The 25,061-nt window shown below is 41.5% G+C and overlaps 1 protein-coding gene across 1 annotated transcript; it reads left to right on the forward strand.

Moving 5' to 3' along the window:
* The first annotated feature begins 23,908 nt into the window (after positions 1–23,908).
* On the forward strand, positions 23,909–24,612 carry SAYSD1 (SAYSVFN motif domain containing 1). Its single transcript, XM_059469408.1, has 2 exons — positions 23,909–24,067; positions 24,146–24,612. Exons 1-2 carry the CDS (start codon positions 23,909–23,911, stop codon positions 24,434–24,436), a joined length of 450 nt encoding a protein of 149 aa, XP_059325391.1. The 3' UTR covers positions 24,437–24,612.
* Positions 24,613–25,061: the final 449 nt, after the last annotated feature.

The raw sequence follows: 25,061 nt of genomic DNA on the forward strand, positions 1-25,061 counted from the left end.
TGTTATATCCCTGTTTACAAAGAGATAAAAATATCTTGATTTCTATAGCCTGGTTGGCAAACGCTTATAAGGGGATAAGACAACTATTGTAAATGGTTTGAAGGGTTGTGTACCAGGGAGGAAAAAAATTTATATAAAAGGCTAATATTAATCCCAGATTGAGTGTTTATTATGTAGTTAATTTAGGTCAGAAACTGGAAGGTTCCTGAGCACTCATAGAGTGAAGCTCTAAACAGGACTGGAAGGAAAGAGGAGTTTAAATTGTTGGGAGATTGAGCATGATAAGCCCAGTGGAAGGGATTGTGTAACTAATTTGGAGAATTCCTGATGATAAGAATCCATGTGTAACTGCTATGTTCAAAAGGAAACCAGATCAGTGCTTGCACTGTATTTATTTTTTAGTAATCCTGTGCTTAGACTTCTGCCCCTTTCTTGTAGGGATCAGCAGAGATTTGTCCCCCTAAACTATGTAACAAACTTTGTTAAAAAGTTTTCCAGCATATTGAAGGGATCTAGGACAGCAGCAGAGCCTTCAGTCTCTCTTTTGCTGCCTTCTGTCTAAGGCTGTTTTGTCCTCAGCTGTTTCTTAGCTCCTTATCTGGTTATCAATATTGGGTGGGTATTGTGTGGAAAGTGGGCACCTGGGCATCTGTATGTGATCTCCTGGGACTGCAGGAAGCCTTGCTGCAGGATCTGTATCCCAGTTCTCCATTCCTGCCAAAGAGAGAGTTGCTGATTTCTTTTTCTATCAAAAGGTGTTGGTACTCGAGCAGCGTTTCCCCATCCTCTGTTTATACAGACACTTTGTGTCTTTAAAGGCTATTTATTTTTTTGTTTTGAACATTTCACAGGCACATTGCTGTTTACTCAAGCAAAGGCCTAGAGTACAACTGAGTACTTGTCATGCTGTACTGATTGAATCCAAGTTTGTTTTCTGTCAGTTATTCCTCCTCTCTGGTGCATAAAAAAATGTCATGGGAGACACACGCACTTTCTGGATTTCTTGAATATTCCTTGGCCGCTGTGTTATGGCAGAGCTCTGTATGCAAGAGACATGACAGCAGGAGAGATCCTCCTGCTTAGGTTGTCTAGAAGTGCTATTTACTTTTTTCCCTGATGGCTTTGGCACAGGTAAAATAGCAATGAAATTTCAGAGGGTAGCAGTCATACGTTTATCTATCAGTTTACCTTGCTCAACAGTGCATAGCTAATTCCTTTTTTTTCCTGTAGATTGCTGTTTGAAAGCACTCACTGTGTAGCCAGCTACTGTGTGTACTTTAAGCTGAGAAATAAAAACATGCTGCCAGCTACAAGGTCTTGTTGCTGTACTTTTCCTTGTGACCTTTAACAAATTCAAGCCATTGTTATTGTGCACAGAATCCAGCAAGGCTATAATCACCATTAAAGAGGGTGGTTGGTTTATGTTTACTTTGGGTTTCACTATTTTAGGGCAGACGGGAAAAATATTTATGGTGGGGGGGTTTTTTGGATTTTTTTCTTGTTGTTGTTTTTGGTTTGGTTTTTTTTGTTTTTAGGACAGAAATAATCTTTCTGTTTACATTTGTGGAGTGAGCACAGCCAGGTCCATGCAGCAACTGGGACTCCTGTGCCACAGTATATGACTATTGTGTACTTTCTCATCCCACATCCAATTGACCAGTGGATCAGTGGATAAACAGGTTCCATCTGATTGAGTGAGATGTCTAAACAGTTGGTAACTATTGCTGTAGAAAAAAAATAATTTTTCTTCTGAACCGCAGAAAGAGTTCTAATTCACTCACATCTTGCACCCTACATCCCAACTTTCTGCTAGTAAAAATAACTAAATAAAATAAATAATATAAATAAATAAAATAAAATAAAATAAATTTTAAAAGTCTCTCCAGATTTAACACTTGCATCTTTTCTGAGGCCTCCACCAGTAGTTTTTTTTCCTCCCCTTTTGCTGTTTCCTGCCTTTATTTGCCCAGCATACCCTGTCATCTTCCTGCAAACTTGTGCATGGACAAAAGGCATTGTGTGGGATGCCCAGTTCTGAGCACTGTGTCTTCCAAGACCCAACTCAGCAAGGAGCTCCTGAGTCCCTGTCACAGCCTTTGCCTTCACAGGGAAATTTCCTGGTGTCTTCTATCACGATGCAAATCTTGCTCTGTAGGAATTTTAAACCCTGACCCATCTGTCAAACGTGGCCAAAACTGCTTGTTGTGTTTGGAAACCATGAGGAAATGCAAAGCAGGACAGACCTACAGCACAACTGTATAAAGCCCATTTCATTAGCAAAGTAGCCTAAGAAGACTGGATTTTCAATTGTAATGCATGCAGGCAGGTATGCATTCATACCCGGCTCATAGAACAATGGCTCTGAAGATGTGCTGTTACATGCATTCTGCAAATAGATAATTTGAGGGGGAGAGGGAGGAAGGAGAGGGATGTTTGTATCATTTCATGGCAGGTAACCATGTCATTCATACCACACCTGGGTGTTTCTGACTTTCTTTCTCACACAAGTGCTAATGAAATACTTTGTGGTTTAAAAAAAAAAAAGGAAAGAAAAAAAAGAGCTTGGAAACCCAGTATCCAAAGGGTTTCAGAACTTTAATGTATATGCCAAATATTTCCAGCTGTTATTGCCTTCCACTTATTTCCCACAGCATCTTGGCCTGTGTCTGCTAGTGATCTTTCTTCGTTGATGGCATGAGATGTTAGCTGAGCCAATGTTTATGCTGCTCAGAAAGATATTCCTCAAGCCTTACTTCAATAATGATTTTAAAGCTTGTTAACCTGTTTATCTTCAAAGGATAGAAGCTTTTAATGCTAAATAAAGTGGAAGGCATTTATATAGATTTTGATAATGAGTACAATTGAATATCAGGCTCCAGTTTGTGTTACAGACTAGAAGCCATCACACATTCTTCACTTGCTTCTCCCTGAGAGGAGAGAGATTAGATTACAAACATGGGTGTCTGAAGCACCATTACATCTGCTCACTCCAACCCATTGAGAATTTCTAATGTACAGTTCCTTCAAAAGAAAACAGTTGCTAAGATATTCAGTAGTGGAGAATTTGGTGATAGCTTGCTATGTCTTCTGTGATCCTTCATGGACTGCCTTGTGGTATAGCATAATTTTGTGAGTGGCTTAATTTAATTAAATCTAGATCAGCAAAGGATATCTTGGATATTGTGGAATCAGCTGCTTTCTATCATGAGATTTTAGAAAGTCTTATAGGCAAAGCAGTTGCAAAATCTGTTTAAATTTTCTTATATATCAGCCTACTGGGCTTTCTGAAAAACTTGATGTCAAGTTACTTAGGTTACTCAAAACCACTGCCTGGTTGATTGACTGCTCTTTGTTGTTTTGGCTTTGAAACATTCATTAGAATGGAAGGAAGCTTTTTCCACCATTCACATTGGTGCTGCTTGCATTTTATATTTCTTTCTGTTTTGGTGATGAAAGCATCCTGCTGGTTAATTGTTGTAAACATTTACCTAGCACTTTGCAGTCACTAATGAATTAATCTCTGTAATGCTGGGTAAGTGTTATGTGTATTTTAAAGCTCAAAAGTGTTGATGAGACATACCTAAGGCCCTAAAGTGTGTCAGTAGTGTAGATGAGGATTTAATTTGAGAGCATTACTATGACTCATTGTAGTTAATGTGCGAGCAGTGTCAGTCTGTGGGTTTGTGTATGAGCCAGGATTTGCAATATTACAGAGATTACATCTTTCTTATTGTTCTAAAGCAGCTCTTTCAGGTTGTGCTCATTTTCCTTTGAGAAGTGGACATTTTTAAAATTCTTGCTTTTATATCACAGAAATGTTAAGTTTAATGGAAAGGAAGTTTGATTTGCAGCTAAAGCAAACCATTAACTGCTTCAATATCAGTCCTAGAAGTTAGACTCCAAAATGTGAAAATTCCCCCTCCTTCTCCCACTGATGGGACACAGAGAGACAACCTGTTCTCTCTCCCACTTCTCTGTCTGCAGGGACCTCCAGAAGCAGCTTGTGCTGCTGAGCCTTGGAGGGGCTCCCCAGTCTCACACAGCAGAGCTACCAGAGCTATGGGTAGCACAGCCAGGAGGAATCCCACATCCCATCCTGTGTGTGATAAAGAGAGTGAATGGACCAGGGGCTGAGCAGCACAGGCAGATTCTGCCCTAAAGGCCTCTTGGCACTCTAACTCACAAAGGTATCACCCCACTTTTCCTGGAAAGATGAGAAAACACCCTTGTTTTATTCCATGAATCACCATGCAGAAAAAGCTGGCACTTGCTTTGTTAGCAGCAGCTCAGAGCACAAGGCACCACTAAAAGCTCTGGTGTAGCAGAAAGAGCAACTCATAGGGTATAAAGTTCTTTTATTTCATGTTTGCATTCAACAGTGGTGTTTCTGTTATTTAAGCTTCCTGGCCCAGGAATACTACTGGATCTACACTCACAGCCTGGACTGTACCAGCTTAGTGTGCATGACTATGGCTGTGGTGTGGTTTGGTTTGGGGATTTTTCCCTCCACAGATACAATTCATATTGCTTCTTTTTCAGAATTTAAGGTAGAACTAAACATTTGCTGAAAGAGATACACAGGGTGGGAAAGGGAAATCATTTTCCGATCAAATATTACTTATTCCTTCCCTTTTCCCTCACCACCATGTCCAGATGTTTCACAGTGAAACTTAGAGCTCAAAAATGTAGATGTCGGGGTTTGTAGCTCAACACCTCGTTTAAAGGCTATTTATTTGAGTGAAGTAACAATGCCAACTAGTGGTCAGATCCCTCAGTGAGAAGAGATTTGGTATTCTAGCAAAGAAAAAAATAGTAAAAATGTACGTAAATCACGACAGCTTTTGTGACAATCGCACTACTCTGCTAAGGAAAAGACTGTAAGTATTGATTTTTGTTGTATAGGACATTTCAATTAGTAAGATAACAAGTGTATCATTAGGTTAATGATGTGCTGTCCTTGGACAATGCATTAATATACTGTTATGCTTTTCTTTTTTTCAAAACTAAATTCATCCCACTCATAATTTGATCACCTGTGCAAATGACACCAAAACCAAAGAAAGGAGTATGCATTCTTTCTGTCTTGTTTCAAAATAGTATCTGGGTTCTTCTTTTCTAAAACAGAAATGTGCATTTGGGCTTGAATAACCCACTCTGGGTTTGAAAGTCCATGGTTATTCTAATAACAAGGGATAATGTTCCAACATCACTGAAGGCTTTTTTCTTTCTCTTCTTCAGTCTTAAGTTTAAGTGTATATCAACATATCAACGTTGATGAGGTGCATAAGGGCTCCTTTTGCATCAAGATAATTAGGTTTTGGGATACATATGTAAATGTTACTAGCTGTAATCTGGATGCCAATATCTAAATTAAGTTATCTTTATATATTAAAGACATAAAACTGTAAAGCAGCTGTTTGGAATTTTCATTTCTTTTAGGTTTTTGGGGTGGTTGTTTGCCTGGGTTTCCCCCCCTTTTAAAATGATGTCCTTTCTGTAGTGTTCACTCAGCCCTCAATTGTTTTAGAAAACTCATGTGCTGATTGACAAGATTTCAGTAGATGATGCAGGGAAAAGCACCAATTGGGAAGACAGCACCCTGGGATCTACACAGTGGTTAAAATTACAGTACCTTTTTACTCTGCCTTAGCTAGATATTTTCAGAGTCTGCAGAATGCAGATGCTGTGTCTTCAGAATCTCTATCCTGCACATCTCTTGATGTGCCTGATGTTGAGGTGCACTGTTCTTTCAATATGCAGTGTTCTTTTAGACATTCCCTTGAATTTCTCCTAGAAATTGGTCTACCTACCTGACTTTTGAAAAGCTGGATTTGCATGTGTTTTCAGGTACTTATAACTATTAATTTTGCATTCACAACAATTTTCAGCATACTTATGCCATTCATCATGCTTCATGGCTTCTTCAGATAGTAGTTACCTTGTATGTTGAGTGAAGTCAGCCAGTTTGTGTATAGTTATTAATCTCTTTAGTACAGCACCTGTATTTCATTTTATCCAAAGGCAAGCAAGGTTCATTTCTCTGATGCTTAGTGAACTTTGGATGGATTCCTTGATCTCATGTGTTTCACTGCAATGCTGAGATTAGAAGCTCTGATTCACTTTGAGCTGCAGAAAAGTGTGGGTCACTCTTACAGGAAATATTTGGGGGGCTAGTTTTGGTTTGTGCTAGAGCTCCAAATCCTTCTTCCCCTTCTGGCAGGCTTCTGTATGCACTGTCCCTTCACCACGAATAAGCCAGGCAGAAAGCTCCCTTCTCCTTCCTGCAGCATCAGGAGTTGAAGCCTGCTGCCTTTGTCTGTGACATTGTCCAGTGCCTGTTTATGGCACTGCTGAGTGTCGGATTTGTACGAGCATCCTTATCCAACACGGTACTTCACCTCTGCTTTCACCTCCCTAACAGATACCTGCTGACCTTGGTCTTCAGAGCACCATGCACTCCACGGCAATTCTAAGTTTCCCATGTGTTTTGGAGGAGTGTGAGGATGAATCCCATTCTCTGGCTCCTCTCTATCCCTACAGGGTTTTGAGGTTCTCAGTCACTGTTCTGGCTCCAGACCCCGGGGTCTTGGTTTTTTCCTCCTACCTTGCTTGTTCAGTGCTGGCAAACCCAGAGGGCACACTAATATTAGCCAAAGTTTGTTCATTTATTTTTTCATCTGGGACTACTTCGAAGAGCATTTACTAACAAGCTTTGCAGAAACAGCTTTCTATCATTGCTGCTGAATTTGGAAGTCCTTCATGTTACTCAGTTATCTCAGCCCTGTTTTTTGGCTTTTTCTCCACTTGACTCCAAGCTCCATGGTTTGCATATTGCTTTTATTTGCCACTTCAATTTTATTTAATTTCAGCTCAGAGACATCAAACACTGGCTGCATTTCTGGATATATGTATTTCCTGCTTTCTTGCCCTTTGTAGCCTGAAGGCAGCCTAAGTTCATAATTGAACTACAGGCGAGATGGGAAAAGAGAACTGTTTGTTCCATGAACTCAGCAGCATTAACCATTAACTATGCTTCTGTTTATTTTTAATGAAGGAAGAGGTGGAAAAAGTAATAGCATCTGTCTCTCACCTGTATTGATACATGGCTTTTAAGGAGGTGGGAAGCTTGAGAAGAGAGACAGAAAGAGGCAAACATTGCTTTATGTGATCTTTTCCCCTTCTACTCCTGGAGAAAGGATTTCAAAATTTATTTTCCCCACCCCAGTTTTTGTCTCTTTCTTTCTTCCCTTCCCCATTACCTTGAATTACCAGCAAGTTTTAAAAGAAGAGGAGGAAATAGAAGGATGAAACAGTGTTCAATCCACCATTCTGCTCCCCACTGCAGCCTTTCCTCTTCCCTTCCTGGCAGAAGAATGCTGCTTTCTTGCTTTTGGGGTTTTTCAGTTGCTAGGAATTCAAAATATTTGTGGCTTTTTGAAAAATAATTTTGGAAATTGCGTCAGTGCTGAGGCCCTGGGGCTGGGAATGCCAAGTGTTACCTAAGTGGAATAGTTGGCAGCTCAGCGTGGCACTGTGTGATAGGAGATGAACCTGGGGCAAGAGGAGCCAAGCACCGAGGGCAGAAGGTCCCCAGCTGTTTCTGAGTCGCAGCCAGGCAGAGGAGCAGTGCCCTGATTGCAGAGGGCAGCTGGCCGAGCATGAGAAGCAGCCCACACACAGATCTTGGTGGCACAGGGAAACCAGGCACTAAATGGAGAGGTGAGCAGATGAGGCTCAGAAACTTTTGACTGTCAGGAAGCAATGGGTCTTCTGAAGAGGGACCAAAATTCAAGGAGACCCAACCAGCCTTAACCTGTCATGCTTCTTCCTTCCAAATCTGCTGCTTGCCACAGGAGTCTGGGCAAATGGAATTACTTTTTTTCCCCACCCTGTACAAAACTGTCCTACCGGGTGGATTCAAAAAATGAATGATGAGCAAAGTCAGGAATCTGGAGAAAAAGAGCTCCTCAGTGTGAAGTTAGTGGAAAAAAACCAGAGCAGTCGCCTCTCCCTCCCTCTGGCATAACATGCAGTTCTGTGGAGTAACACACAAACCAAGGCAATCCTGCCATCTCTAGGGAAGGCTTTAAGATGTTAAAATTCCCATTTTCCTTGGCATGCGAGGAAATGTTGTTTGTTGTTTTAAAATTAATATTTCAGTAGTTCCAGCAGAAGAATTTAAAAATCTCATGTACAATAATGAGGAGGGTAATGTCTGTGCAAGTGACATCTGTGAAAAAGAATCTGGAGTGTTCAAATATGTCCAGTTTGCTGGAAAAAATTAAGTTTGACAGTGTAGTGCTCTTTACAATATATTTTAAATATCTTTAAATATCTGTATTTAAATATACAAAGTTTATTTCATATATTTATATATTACATATATCATTTATAATATATTTGGCTGGTTTTTTTCTTATTCAAAATTTGGAAGCCTATTATCAGTAGAAATGACCCTTCTTCCTTGAAAAGGCCCTTTGCTCTCTAAGAAAATAATTTCATTTGGTTTACTCAATTTTACTCAAACAGAAGAGAAACTGGGTTTTTAAATCTTTTATTTCCTGTGCCAGGGGTCCTTGCTAACAGCTCCACTGCAGTTCGTGCAATGGTCCAGCTGCTTTGCTCCTTGGCACTGCCTGACATTCTGATAAACTTTTGGTAAATCTGCACATGATTAGTCAATTCCAGGGTGAAAATATGTTCAAGAGTACACTCATAAATATTGCTCAGCACCATTTTGCAACAATATACATAAAGGAATTCTCCAGTTGCCATTACAATGTCCTACAACAAGCACTAGGCTACTGCAGTGCAGTTGTTCATACTTACCTCTGGGGAAATTTTTATGGCCTGTGTTGCAAACTTTTCAAAATCCAAACCAGAAATTTCCCCTTTTAGTTCAGTTAGGTCCCCAATGGCTTGCCTCATTCTGTTTCCAATGGTTTTGGGGTCCAGGGCCCCATTTCTTTCTGTTCAGAGATGGAACTCAAATGTGATGCACACAGGACAGCTGGTCTGTGTTTTTCCAGATGCCTTGGGGAACAGAAGTGTAAGGCAGACTTGAGGGAGATGGGGCATGTACTCTGACCCCCTTTTACCTTTCCAGGGATTTGCAGAGGGGAATGCAGACCTGGCTAAAATTTTCTGCCCTATTTCTTCTTCTAGGCAAATTCCCTTCTTCACTCTTCTGCTATGATGAATTACAGACAGATATCTGGACTGCAGAGACTTTGATGGATAAATGTGGCTGTCCATACTATGTGGCTACATACTATTCCTCTACTATATTGTGATTTTCTTTTGACAACACTTTTTTCTTGTTGACATCTGGTAAGTGCATACTGAACCTTTGAAATCCTGGATAAAGGAGGAGCTCTGATTCTTTCATTTTATCCTTCAAGGACAGCCAAAAATAGAAAAGACTTTGGCTGACCACCCAGCTACAGGGAAGGAATATGGCAGATGGGAATATCACCCAAAGCAGAGAAGGTGGAACTAAAAAGGCACATCAGATTTGGTGATCTGAGGCAAGGTGGGAAAGGTTTGCAGGTAGGTGGATGCTCAAAGTAGGGGTCCTGGGAGCCCTAGAAAAACACTCCATGACATCCTATTCCTAAGCTCCTGAGAAACACCTGTCTGGATCTTTTGGGATAGTGGGTAGAAGTGAAAACCTGCATCACTAAGGCAATAAATATCTCTGCTCTAGTGAGAAATGTGGATTGGGAAAAACCTTCACTTCTTTTCATATTTCTATTTTTAAGGTTTGTGTTTTTCAAAGAAACACATGAAAAAACTGAAGCTTTTGATGCCAAATTCTGTCCTGTTATGCACAAACATGACTTTCATTGACCTTTTGAGGGAGGGCTATGGACTTCACTGAGTACGGAAGAGAATTGCATAGGCTTGGACTAGGAATGACAAGTAACTATGAGGGACTTCAATAAATTTGTTACCAAGCCAGAAGTACCTGATGAGCAAAAAATTATGAGCTATCTCAAGGTTGGGATGTGGAATAAATAAAGACACAGTAAAATATAAATCAATAGGATCAACACAATATCCCAGAGCCAAAGACATAGCAAAATGCTGGAAAAAAAGTCAACAAAACCAGAAACATGAGAAGGGCAACAAAAGGTGTGAGAACAAAAGGGCTGAAGACTGTGAAGTCAAAGTAGGACATTTATAATTATGTCAGGGACAAAAGGTCTGTCAGAGACTGCTTTAGCCAAGGGGAAGTTGTCATGGATGCCCTAGATAGTGCTGGGAAACACTGCAGTTTCTTCACCTCAGCATGCACCAGGAAGAAAAGGAAGAGACCTGCCAGAGCCAAAAGGACTGTTTTGTAGCCCAAAAAATGGAAAATTCCTGAACACTGTGTCTACTCAGAGCAGCTGACAGAAAAGTATAATGGCTTACCAGGGCAGTGCCAGGGCAGCTGGAATCCTCCTTTACTCTCCCAAAAAGGCAAAGATGGGAAGCAACAAGAGGAGGACTGGCAAGAGCCAACTGCAATATCATTATTGTCCCAGCACAGCTTGCATAGAGTGCATGAGTTCTGGAGTTTTGGTTTCGTATCTTTTTAATGTAAGTGAATTTAAGAAATTTTAAGTGTGTGTGTGCGTGCGTGTGTGTGTGTGTGTGCGTGTGTGTGTGTGTGTGTGTGTGTGTGTGTGTGTGTAAAACCTTTAGATTTGAGTTCTGCTTCTGCTTGCTCTCCTTATGGTCTCTCCTATGTTTAGGATGATTACCTGCTCTTACTAAGGCAGCACAGAGTGCTCAGAAAATGCTGAACTTTATGCTCAGCCCCAGCATCCCCATTTGTTCAGGCGCTGTGTTTACCCAAAATCTCTGGGGCTCAAATAAACAAGGTGATATTATATTTATAAATAAAACTGTGCATGACTAACTCATGCGTCTGATGGCAGAAAATAAGGTGACATTTGAGGTTGCAAAGCTCATAAGCACAAAATGAGAAAGGTTAATGAAATTGCACAGGGCAAGAGGGTTCATTACTACTGCCTCTCCTGGACCATCATCCGTGAAGAACATGATAAAAGAATACTCTGTTTAACCATGGGATAGGTATGGTTCAGGCATGCAAAAAAGAAACCTGTGGTTTTTTTGCTTGTACACAAGCCCTGGTTTGGGAAAGCACTGATAGCACCAAACTGACATTAGGTGTGCTGGGGATGCTGCTGTCACCAGAGCTTTCTTTATGGTGGAGGTAAAGCAAAGGCAATAAAGCTTCCATTAGCATGGCATGTACAGCACGAGCTTCTGCTCACTGGATACCCTCTCTCTGACCCTGAAGTCTGCTAACTCTGTAAGATACTTAATTGCATGACTTACTGAGAATGTCCACTTTATTTCATAACTGAGCTGGTCTAACTTTAGTTTCTGATTATTAACTCTTCAGTGAGCAAGGCCAGTCTCAGAAGAAAGGGACTTCTGTGCTTTCTGAACATCTTTTCCCTGGAAATGACATCAAGATTCTTCAAGTCTTGCAATCTAAATTGCTGCTCTTTGACACTTGTTTGGCAATTGAGAAGGGCAGGATTCAAAACAGCATCTTAGAGGTGAAAGGCTACATATCCTGTTAGTGGGAAAAATCATCTACAAAAGCAATGGTATTTGTCAAGAGCTAGAGAAGATCTGACATCAGGAAAAGCCTTTGTGAAGTCCACCACAGTAACAGAAATGGATTCACCTTGATTTAAATCATTCTTTTTACAGTGAAATCTAAAAATGGAGCAAGACAGGGTTATAACTTGAATGCAGGAACTGTGACAAATAACAATTTATATGAGGAAATGGAAGTGCTACAGGGATTGGGTTCCAGGGCAAGCTTGTCTTGTGAAAAGGATATGAAGTTAAGTAATGGTCAAATAAGCCAGGGCTTTTGTTTTCTTCTGTTTTGTTTTCAATATTGCTTAAAAAAAAAAAAAAGATACTGACAAAAACAAGAGCAGAAGTAAAGGTCTGACATTCAAGAAAGGCTTGCTTGTTGTTAATATACCACAGAAATTGCTGAACAGTTTATCCCTGTGAAATTATTTCCTCTGGCATGTTGTTAACATGATGAAAATACGCAAAATATTGATTACTTTGCCTCTGAATCGAACCTGCAGGAATGCAGGAATGAAAAGCTAATATAAATAATCCTGTTTGATGGGGAACATTTTCTGAATTTTTGCTCTTGAACCATTTCACTTTTAATAGTTACTGGCTTTGTTCTGTTTGTTTGTTTGTTTGTTTTTCTTTCCTTGCTCTGCTTTTCTCATACAGAACAATAAGAACTCAATGCAATAAGAACTCAACTAAATTGCACTCTGGTGAGGATTTCTCCAAAGAAATCTGAACTGTTGCAGCTTAAACATTGAGGAGCTGGAGAAAAGAAGCAAACTGCATCTTTCCCAGTGGTACTTGGTTGGTACCAAATGACTCCACAGTCATTCTGCCACTCTTTTTATTAGGCTCCAGCAGCTGGGAAGTTGTATGTGCACAAGAGGTCAGGCTGTTTGCTGAGCTTGCTGGTTTTACTCTGAAATCATGGCCCTCCTGCTCCATTGAACAAAGATGGTCAGGAGTTCCTGGAGCAATTTTCCAAATAAAAGATGCTTTTTTTGTTAGCCAAATATATTGCAACAATGTTTTAGCAGAAGATGTTTCCTGTAGTGTGGTAATTTTGATTAACATGCTGAGAGAGACCTGCAAAGAGGCAGAGGCTGGGTAGGCATAGACTGCATCACCATGTCCCATGAACTAATGTAGAGACCCCAGTCTCTGGTAAAGCTGCCCATTGAAATCAAGGCTTGCCTGGAATCAAGCAGAGCTATGATTTGAATGAGAGATTTTTTTTGTTTATTTTCTTTCCATCCACATGTAAATGCTCCAATTATTTTAAGCCATTTATTTTTTCTTTTTTTTTTCCTTCACCAAAAATAATCTCATCTTCCATTCAAAAAATACTGAGTTAGTCCCCATATAGAAAAGGAAAACTATGAAATTAGAATAAATTTTTTTAGAATTTTTTTACTAAGTTTTAGTGCTAGCTATGTTACAGATGTGGACCAGAAGGAGACCCATGTTTGGGTCTTCAAGCTTCTACCTGAATTTTCATCCCAACAGACAGCTCAGTTAATTTATTAAATGTAGGTATTTTTAAATAAAGGAATAATGTCACCAGCATGACACAAACTGCCTTTACCTTGCTGCCCTCTTTGACCTGTAGCACTTTCCCTAGAGATAGAGATGCCTTTGCTATATGTAGCATATCCTGAGGGAATGAGCTGAACGTGGAAACCTCCACAGATTTGACAACGAGTGTGGGAGACAGCAATGCACGGGAACATTCCTTTGCAGGTTTTGGAAGTGCTTTCGAGGAGAAAATCCCCAAGAACTCTACTACCCGTTCTGTGGTTTTGACAAAGCAACTTGCCTTCCACACACCTTCTCGAATTCGAAAAGGATTTACTCTTTATACACCCGAAGGTCTTGAGGGTTTTCCCCACCTGCCCGGCAGCAGCAGCAGCAGGTCTGACTCCGGCTGTGCCCTGCAGATCCCCGGGACAAGGATGGAGGAGCCTGCGAACCCCTCGGCTCGGACAGCGCCTTTCTGCTTCCACCTAGCGGGCACGGAGAGCTGCGAGAACACGGACGGGCACAGGCGGGGATGGCACCAACAGGGAAAGAACGGGGAGAGCTGCGGACAGACAGACAGACAGACAGACAGACAGACAGACAGACAGACAGACATTCCCCCTGATTTCGAGTTCCAGGGCCCTGAGCCCGCATGAAGAGACACAGTTATAATGAAGTTATAATGAAGCACTAAGCACTGTCAGGTGCAGGTGGCCTCGGAAGCCTTCTGGGCCTGCTGAATGCTGAGGAGGGGACGGGAGGAGCGAGGCTGTGGCCAGGGAATGTGGACTTCATTTTTCTTCAATCAGCCAAGACTGGAGAACAAGAAAACACAGGACAACAGGAAAAGGAATCCACTCACTTGTGAGGTGAGGCTGAGATGGCAATTAAAACAGACCCAGATTGTGATATGTCTGGAGGGCACGGGTTTATTTGGCTGTAAATCCTACAGGTAGTGATGCACAGTACATACAACTTTAGTGCAGAGGCCACTCTGTTCAATCTCCTGGGAATTTTTCTTAGAAATAGACACAGACACTGAACTGAGCCAACCATATAAGACTTAGCATTGAGCCTGCACCTTCCATGAGGAATCCTGAGCCACATACTTGCTAATGTATGCATATGCAGCACTAGTGATTTTCATGTGCCAGCTGATGCCTACTGAGAACCTGATCGGTTCTGTCCCATTGAATCCCCATTGGTTTTGTTGGTTTACTGCATGCTAAAAAGTCTGGGAAATTACACGAAGCAAAAGTAATGCTGGGATAATTATCTCTTTGTTATCCTCAACAAAATCCTAGCATTTCATGTACATTATCCATATTTACATCGTACTTCTCTCCTGAAAATCACTTTTATTCAAGAACATGAATGAATACTAATACCCAATATTTTAAAACCACAGCCAGCAGATGAGTTTCTTTTAATTAATACAGAAGAATCTTTCCTAGCACTTCAATTTAAAATGTTGATACTGAGCATTAAAAAAAAAGAAGAAGGAAAGAAAGAGGACAGAATACTTACTAAACTTCGTCTGTAAAGAAAAAGCAGTAGCTGGAAAACCAGAAATTGTATTCTGAAGTCCATTTAATGAAACAGAGCTTACATATACAGGAAGACTTAATCCCTTTTTGTCTTAATACCTCACATGAAGTTTTAAAGTAAAGGATTTTCTTGGAATTGATCCAGAGCTCCATTTTCAGTATCCCATGGGCTGGAAATACACATGCTTTTGTGTAAATCACAGTATTATAAATACAATATATTTCACTCTCTTCATGCATGTGAAGGAATTAAAACCAGCTATCAGACCAGGTCTACAGCAAATAAGTCAACTTCCATAAGTACATAAATAAAGTTCCTGAGATTTTACATTTATTTTAGAATTTGTTTAGCTCAGAACCAAAACCATATATCCATCACAGAAGGGAAGTGGGAATTAGAGAGAGAGGGAGTATATACTCATTTCATAGAATTCAATTGTATCTCAGTCCCTAATCATGGAAATAAATCCCTTTAGGTCTCTGTAGTCAATCCACTGCTACATTCTTGGGAGCTCAGAATCACCCATCTGCAGCAGGGAAAAGGGAGATGTAATCCTAATTGTGCAGCTGCCCAGTGCCAGCTGTATGAAGTGGAGATTAAACCTGCTGGGCTCTTTGGCTCATCAATCAGAGACTGGGTTTTAGAAGACATATATTGAAATTCAGTGTAGATGTTATAAAAACCATGTTTATTGAAAGACAGGGTGTGTTTTGAAAGGTGAATCTTATCTCACATAAACAGAAGTCATAGATTTAAAATTTCAGCTCCTTTTAGATCCCAAAGGACAAATTAGTCTGAACTGCAGAATATAACATTTGCAAAGCAAAAAAATAGAATGAAAGCACAAGGCAGTCACAGTCCTCCTAAAATGAAATAAAAATTACGAACCAAAGATTCTGTCAGCTTTTCCCCAGGAAAGATAAAACCAGTGAGATTAAAAGAGAAAAATCTTTAAGGTAATAATCTAAAATGACAGCAGAGGGTGCTGTCATTTCTGCTTCGGTTCATGGTGTCGGGTGAATCCGCAGCTTTCTTGCCCCTTCGAGTCGCTACTCTAAAGAATCTTAAAAAAAAAAACAAAAAAAAAAAAAAACCAAAAAAAAAAAAAAAAAAAAAAAAAAAAACAAAAAAAAGAAAAAAAAACCCAAACCTAGTAAATTTTGAAATTCAGTGGACTTTTCTGGAAGGGAATTAAAGATCACGAATAGAGGAAGAAAATATACACTGGTACAGATTTAAGGCCAGAATTCAACTTTAAAATGTCAAGGCTGTCCTGCAAGTACTTTGATTTTACAAAACTGTGGAAATTTTTTGCTGCTGTCTGCTTATATTTAATTTAGAAACATAAATTTTAGACCTTTTAATCTTTAAATATTTCTCTCTCATGAATTCATGCCTTGTCTGCTGCATATTGTTGTCATTACTGGACTGCTAAAACAGAAATTGTAGGATAGTATTGTTAAATGTTTGCAATATCCTGCCTATGAAAGCCACTTAGTCATCCTTTGGAAGAGCTGACAAAAGAATGTACTGCATCCTTTCCTGCCCCCTGAGATAAATAAATGATCCAGAAATGCTCCTCAGTCTTTTCTGCCATCTGAAATTTCTACTTAGCCACTACATACAAAGCATGCTTTTCTTGGTTTTTCCCCCTTCCTTTCATAGCTTGGTTGCTCAAATCATGGACTGTGAGGCCACAGTCAAGACAAATACTGAAACTCTGGTCAAGTTTGACTGCAGAGAGAACCCAGGCAGGAGGTTTGATGCTGAACTCGCTGCAGTGCTGAGAGTCCCTCAGGGTCAGCGCAAAAATGGTGAAACATGGTTTAAGGTTTCTAAACCTACCAGAGGCAGGATGAACACTCCACTTTTCTTACTGTGCTGGAACAGCCAGACCCAGTTCTGAGCTTTACTTGCCATAAATTCAGAGACAGCCCCATTCCAGGTTGTCTTTACAATCTAATATACAAGAAGCTTATCTTGCTTAAGTATTGTCCTCCTCATGCAATTTATATTATATTAGAAAGCATAAGGTACAAGATTTAAGAGGCATGCGTGCAGCATAATAAATAGAATAAATTGGCTAGGTTTGTCATGGTTTAAAAAAAAAAGTGGCAAAGTTTTCGTTGCTGTGCTAGTTTATTTTTAAGTGAAATAACATGGAGATCTTTTATATGAGGCCCACAGGTCTCATCAAGCAGATAGCAAGGTATGAGCTCAGTTTGATCCATCAGGAATGCAGTACCAACCCCAGTATAACCCTGGCAGAGTCCTCACTGACTTCAGTGGGGTCAGGTTTGAGCCCTACAGGGTCACATCATTTCAGGAAAACTGAGGATCTGGTTTAGTGTCTGTTTCTTTCAGATACACCAAATTGTCTCCAGCCTCATCTCTGCTATTCTCACATGAGTTCTCTTGTTCTTATCTCCTCTCTGTATTCTTCCAGTCCCACCCACTGGGCTTCACACTCCTGATATTGTATCTTGGTCTCTAAGGACAGGAGGCTGCTGCTGACACCCTGCTTGACGTGGTGCTTGACATGTTTTTTCAGGTCTCACAGTCAGACCCAAGCCAGGAAAGTAAGTTCAAGACAAAGTGGTAACTAGTGGAATACTAAGGATTTTCCACTTTTTGAGGATGTCAGAGGAAGGCAATATGTATTGGATTTTGGAGTATTGAACTTGTGATTTTTTTGCAAGTCAGGGCTGGCAGTGTGTTTAAATCAAAGATTTATTAATCTGTTCCAAAATGCCAAGTTACCATTTAATAGCTTTCAGCAGTTAGCAAAGGCTGTATTTCTGCAAGTCCTTTGTGTATTCACAACTTTCTTACATCTTTCTTCTCTTTGCATTTTGTTTTACACAGGTTTTTCTTCCAGATCTTTATTCCATTTATTAGAAAAAATACTGGCCTGAAAAATACTCTCTCTGTGAATTACAGCCTATTAAATTTAACTTAAAAAGCATGGAACTCTGAATTACTGGCATGGAGATCTGAACTACTATTGCACTTTTTACACTGTTGTTATCCATTTGGATTCCTGTGTTTTCTTTACAATCATGAAGATAAATATGTTGGTATTTTCTTAATAAATTAATAGTTATCATTTGGGGATAAGATCCAAAATAGCAGGTAATCACCTAGAGAAGAGCTGAAATTTAATTAGACCCTTACACACAGATCAGTTGCAGTCTGGAGTCTGACCCAATTCAAAATTAGCTATTAGATGTGACATAAATAGAGCAGGTGCAGTCACCTAAACAGGGGACTGGGACAGAATTTAGGTTGCAAGATTGCAATCCAAGACAGGCACACACAAAATCTTTGCTCTAGGGATTAGACACTCTTTGTTCGTGGGTGCTTCTGTGTGTTACAGAAGTGCTGTCATACTAACTGAGCAGAGCATCCTCATGTCCTATTTTCTATGAAAGTCATTAGGGATTCTCAAACCACTCATCCCTAGGGGTGCTAAATTGCTCTGGTACATGGCTGAGATATCTGATAACTCTGGATTTAGCACAGAGCATTAAAAAATAATGACCACTTCCATTAGAAAACGAATGGGTGCTTGGGGAACTTTGTACTTGTGGTGCTGCCCACACTGTGTGATGCATCACCACAGGTGCACCTCCTCCATGAACACCAGGATTTTCACAGGTGATTCTGGTGATGCCCCAGCCTTGTTACATGGCTGTGTTATAAAGCTTACTGCTCCTGCCTGTCTCTCATGATTCTCAAACCCATAAAAATTCTTTCCATTACCGGAAGATGAATTTAGGGATTAAGTTAATTACCAGTGTACCCACTTTTAATTATGTGTGCCATCCACTAATTTTCAGGGGTGAGCCCCAGCACAACCTTTGTGTATTACTGAAGGGAACTTGGAGCTCAAAATCTCGAATGACAATCAATTATTTTTACTATTCTTTATCAGTTTGGAAAGAAGCACTTGGTATATCATATGTTCAAATATCAATATTGGAAAAGCATTTTTCCCAGTCATGCTGAACAGCTCATTCTCCTGGTGGACTGTCCAGTTTATTCCTATTGTTGAAAGCATTAGGGGAGCCCTTATCCCTAAAGCTTGTCACCTATCACTCCTAAATAACATCATAAATATTCCAAAATCCAGTGTAGCTGTTGAGACAAAAAGGAGATAATGAAGAGGAGAAATTGCCAAAAAGAGCAAACTGATAATATTTCTACAGCTTGCCAGAAGTAATAGTTTGGACTTCTGTTCTGTAGATTATATGGAGATATACATAATCAAGTATTTTATTCGAGATAAGTTCATTTCTTTGATTTAGAGCCCAGGAGGAAGAGGAATGCCATGATATCTCCCTCCTTCATCTTGTAGTCTGCTGAATAATTTGTGGTAATTCAGAAATAGCTCCAAGCCCTTACACCTGGTATACCTATTGCAGGGGCACAGCTGAAGTCTCACCTCTACTTGAAACATTTATAGGGAAATTATATTTATCAGCAAGAGCCTGAGGCTCCAACCAGCTGGCTGGAATGCACACTGACAACTGCAATGATAGAGCAGCTCTTCTGCATGATGATTTCTCCTATACAGGGGCAGAGGCTCGAAGGCATGAACAAAGGTTGCTGCAACACCTTTCTGGGCATTCTGCTCCTCTAAAAATGAAACCTAGCAGTGTTCTTCTGCCTCTTGTGGTTTTTTGATAGATGTGGATGTGTAAAACTGACAGCCAATGTGAGCATTAAAGTTTACAGTGCACTCTCAATGAAAGGCTGAGTGTGTATGTGTGTAAGGGGATAATGTAGCCCATTTCTGTCTTCTTGCACTTTATTCACCATCTAGCATCTAGAATTTTCTGTATTTTAAACTGTAGTGGATTAAAGGAAATAGATGTGGAACGAGAATTCAGATCTACAATTAGTTTCAAGATCTTGTCTGACATTCTTTTCACTTCACATTTCCTGTCTGGGGAAATGCTATTGCACCATCTAGGTACATTTAAGTGCTGTTACGTTTAAGTGCTATACAAAACCAACATAAAAAATATTCACACCAAGCCCAAAGAGCTGTATTTCGAACTTCACAAAAGTACTTTGATAATTAATTTAATTTTTTTTTTCCAAAAAATGGTTTGAGAAGACGAGACTGATTAAACCCAGCATTACGTTGGCAGACAGGAGAGACAAAACAGGTTTCTTTTCATTTAAGTCATGAGGAATATCAAGTGAAAAATGCCTTTTTTCCCCATCCTAGCTATATGATAAAAATCAAAAGACAGTATTCTGAATTTTTGAAGTTTTAAAATAGTTTCCAAACTTTGACTTTGGAATCAGATCAAAGTTCTGAACATGGTAAAGCAATCCTACCAAGAGTGCTCATTGGGTGTTATCTTCCAAAAGCAGTAAAATAGCTCATGTCCCTTTTCTATTACAATGATTTCACTAAATATCCGACATTCACTGCTGACATTGGACTATTGAGGAATTTTTTTTCTCTGTTTTCCCTCAAATTGAAGTTTCGTGTGAAATGATGAGGAACATTTCAGAGTTGTGACAGAAATATTCATAACTCTGCTTTGTCCAATTTTAAATATGTTTGAATATAGAGCACTTCAGCATATAAAGCAGGAACATAAGTGCTAGTGTCTGAGAACTCTTTACCATGCACTGCTGAATATACAAATGCACATGTTTCAAAATCACACAGACATGAAAATTTGCAATTGAGAAGCTAAACGAGTTCAATAAAAAGACAGAAAAAAATTCTTTATGTCTAATGGCAAAGTACCCTTATGCTGCTATTTTAGGAAGGAAAATTAATGACTATTTTTTACAAAGGAAGCACTTCTTCTCTGTAGTTTAGAACTGATTAGTAAATGGATATGCAGAAAGCTCTCTATGGAGTTACAGAAATATGAATCTGTGCACTTCAATCTATTTTATACATGTTCTGCACGACCTCAACAACTAGATCTAATGCTCCCTCAGCTCCATTGAACTAATTACACTTGGTCATTATATTAATAATGGGTTGCCCTTCTGTCTGCATTTATGGCACTTAGCAAGTCAGTGTGAGCGTGAACACTTATCTCACAAAGGAGAGAGCTCCTGACAATGAATTAGATTAATCCATCAAGAGAATTAATGTGACTTGATTACTGTTGATATCTGAAGAAGCTGGCATACACAAACAAGTATCTGCAGCTGAAGGAAGCAAGCAACAACTCTGCACACAACTGGGCAAGGCCCCGAGCCTGTACTATTGAGCAAGGAGGGGGCTGACACCAGGACTGATGTGGCACATGCAAAGTATGCCACAGGACCTAAATGTTGCTATCAATGCTTTGGTTAACTCAGCTGGGCTGGTATTTTGCCACAAATAGTTCTAATGCCGTCTGTCATGTAAAAATACCTAATCTAATTAGTTTTCACTTCTCTTCCTTTCTTAAGGGGCATGAAGCATATCTGAAAATTAATTCGGAAAAACTCTGCAGTCACCATCCCAAAAGTATAAACTCAACATGGCTTTGCCAGCTTTCTTGTTCTGTCAATTCTTTCACCTTTTTCAGTTCACTTGCTGATAGAGTGCCATAGAAAAAGTTCCTAATGGCTTGGAACCTTAGCTCCTTAAGCTGATGATACTTGGCTGAGAACAGAATGCAATGATTCTTCTCTGTCATAAATACTAAAATATAACAAAAAGTTGATTGCTGGGATAGAGGAATAGGTTTCAAAATCGCTGAAGTGGAAATTTATAAAGAAAAAAGGTTCTCTTCTTGGCAGAGGGAAATACGCATGTGAACTGCTTTATATTGTGATTTGGTATGAAACAAGTTTAAAAAACAATTAAGTTTTTAAAGTGATCTTAATGCTGCCTCCTAGAAGTTGATGGGCAATTCCAGAACTTCCTTCATAAAGAATGCAGCTTTAGAGATCTATCAATAGCACCCAACATTTTTGATTCATCCTTGGCTGTGGCACAAGAGAAGAAAAATACTCAACTCGTAGTCTCACGCCTACAAACCCACTATATTCAATCTGTTTTTCTCATAAATAGGGGAAGGCATGAAGTTGATTTAAGTCCCACAGAAGTGTTCTTCAGCCTTTCCATGTCCCCTCTGCCCTCCTAACCACAGGCTGAGGATCCAAAGATTAAGCTTGGTCAACTGCCAAGATCTTCTGTAGGCGCTGGAGGAGGGAACAAATTGTTCGTATGGTTTGTCAAACAAACAAACAAAATGAAATGTCTATACAAAATGAAATGAAATTAAGCTGTTTGTTTCAAACAGGATATATTGAAGTAATTCAAGACTTTATGGATACAAATTTGTTTAGGTATTTATCCACAGTGTAACACTCATTTAGAGATGAAGTTACTGGAGTGCTCTTGGGCTTCAAAGGCATAATTCATGGCACTCTTCTATGTTTCCTAACAACACATGGCAATATAGGCAGCCCTATAAAATAGCCATAAAATAGCTACTTGGATGCATAATAGCGAATACATACTAAGCCTGGTAAATCATGAGTAAAATCTGACAACATAGGAATCACTGGATGCAGCTTGCAAAGGTGATATTTTATATATTATTCTTATATTATTATTAATATTATTATATTATACATAAAACTATTACTTTGACTAATGAGGTCTATAGAACAAGGAGCTGTTTCCATGAAGAAGAGGAAGGAAAAAAAAACTAGAGTAAAATAAAATAAAATAAAATAAAATAAAATAAAATAAAATAAAATAAAATAAAATAAAATAAAATAAAATAATGTCCTGTGCAGGATATCTTAAAACATTTTTGACTGTTATTTCAAAATCAAATTTCCACAAATAAAGAGAAAAATTTTATTCATTGCGGCACTCTCTGCAAAGTCGGAAGGTTAAAAGAAAGTCATTTTGTAACCAAGCATAAAATAGGCATTTGAAAAATTATTTAGCTGGGAAAAACACAATTTTTTCCACATTAAGATAACTTAAGAACACCCAAATTGATTTTTATTAGACTTCTCATATTCACTTCTGAGCTGACACATGCATGAGACATTCAGCCCCAAAGGTCACTTCTGAGAAGGCTATAAGTAACTGGAAACAGCACTGCAGGATGAAATGATGGCTCATTGCTGACTATTACTGCTGGAGAGTGATAGATATTTTACTCCTGAGGCTAAGAGACAGATTCTGTAAATAAATTTTTATTTCTTGGCAGTGCCGATAGCTGGAACATGATGTGATAGAGCTGGTTTTCCCAATGCTATTATTTGACTTAAAGAGACTGCAGGATGGATGCTGGCAAGGCCCATGGGCCTGTGTTGGAGGGAGCCCACCACAGGGTTATATCCAGGGCCAGCAGAGAGGGGCACAGGGTGAGCCTGGCTCCGGGCACCACCACACGGTGAGGGGCACAGCCCAGTGCGGTGCTCTCCTCCTCCTGCTCGCTGCCCTGCCCCAGCTGCCCGGCGCTCTGCTAAAACCTCTGCTCCAACACCCAACGCAAATGGCGCTGGACAGCCTGGCTGTGAACAGCTCCTTCCTGCTCCCCAGGCTTTGGTCACTCCATGCTTTATTCTCTCCACCCCCTCTTCTTTTTGGTGCCAGCATTAGTCACTGAGGTTGTTCAGCCCAGAAAAGAGCTGGCTTGCGGGAGGCTGAAGAGGGGCACAGCCCAGCGCGGTGCTCTCCTCCTCCTGCTCGCTGCCCTGCCCCAGCTGCCCGGCGCTCTGCTAAAACCTCTGCTCCAACACCCAATCAGCTTCTTCTCGCAGGCAACCAGCGACAGGGCAGGAGGGCACAGCCTCAGGCTGCACCAGAGGAGGTTTAGGTTGGCTGGGAGGAGGAATTTCTCCACAAAAAGTCTGATGAGACGCTGGAATGGCCTGCCAGGGAGATGGTGAAGTCACCGTCTCTAGGGGTGTTCAAGAAATGGCTGGACGTGGCATTTAACGCCATCATCTATTTGATTTGGTGTTTGGACAAGGGCGGACTCTAACTCAGAGGTCTTTTCCAAAATAATAATTGTGTGAAAACAAAACACGAGAGGTCTCTGGTGAATTACAGCTTTTCTCCAGAGAGACTCGCCGGCTCTGCTGTCCATCCCGGCCGGCGAGGAAGGACTGACCGCCTGCCTGCGGCTCCCCACGGTGGGACCGACCCCACCCCTCTCGCAGCGCCCCGTTCCGCGGCCCCGCCTCTGCCGGGCCGTCACGGGCCTGGCGCAGGCGCGCCTCGGCCATGGCGGCCACCGTGGAGCGGCGCCTCGCCGAGTTCCGTGCCGCCCGCCGCAGCGCTGCCGCCGCTCCGCGCCCAGCCGAGCCGCCGGGAAAGGCCGCGGCTCCGGAGGCCGCCGAGGGACCGCGGGCAGCCGCGGAGGGCCCGGGCGGCGGCGCCCAGGTGAGCGCCGAGGCGGGCGGGGCGGGGGATGCGGCGGCCGGCCGGCGCCTGACGCCGCTCTCCCCGCCGCCTCCGCAGGTCCGGCCCGGCGCGGCGGCCGCTCCGGTGTGGGCGCGTCCGCTGCTGCTGAAGGTGCTGCTGTGGGCCGTGCTGCTGGCGCTGTTCGTGGAGCTGGAGCTCGGGCTGCCCTACTTCGTCCTCTCCCTGCTCTACTGGATGTACGCCGGCACCCGCGGCCCCGCCGAGCGGCGGCCCGGCGAGCTCAGCGCCTACTCTGTCTTCAACCCCGGCTGCGCCGCCATCGCCGGGACGCTGACGGCCGAGCAGCTGGAGCGGGAGCTGCACTACCGGCCCGCCGCGGGCAGCTAGCGCCGGGCCCGGCCGGGACTGCCGCCGCCGCCGCCGCCGCCGCCGCCCTGAGGAAGGGCCGGGGCTCGGGGGAATGAAATGGGGTTTGTTCCTATGCAGAAAAGCACCTGAGCCTTACTGCTGGCCCCGTGTCCCGCGGCGCCGGCCGGTCCCGAATAAAGCCGTAGCAAAGCCTGCGCTCTGGTCTCGTTTCCTGGGGCCCGACAGCTGTTCCGGGGCCCCGAGAGGCACGGCCGTGTCACAGCTGCGGCTGCCAGCGCGTCACCTACACGGCTTCAGCTCCCGAGAGCTTTGCCGCAGGTGACAGACACAAAGGCTGGCGTTTGACGACACCTGCAGTAGAAGGGCCTGCTGGTGCTCTCCCCTGCACCGGCTGGAACCCTCATGGTGAAGAAACAACAAGAAGCAATAGCCATATACCTAAAATAGGCTGCTGCTTTGGTTTGCAGTGGTGTCTTTCACCTGACACAACCATCAGATTATAATTCCCTTTTTGCTTCATATTACAGTTTTCGTAACTGTAAGCTGAAAAATAGTTATTCTTGGCAGGTGTATTTGTATGATCCACTGCTGTTTTTAATATGTAGATCACTGCATTGAGCCAGACGTGCTCAGCAAAGTGGTA

Source organism: Ammospiza nelsoni, chromosome 3 (genome assembly GCF_027579445.1).
Source record: "Ammospiza nelsoni isolate bAmmNel1 chromosome 3, bAmmNel1.pri, whole genome shotgun sequence".
NCBI lineage: Eukaryota > Metazoa > Chordata > Aves > Passeriformes > Passerellidae > Ammospiza > Ammospiza nelsoni.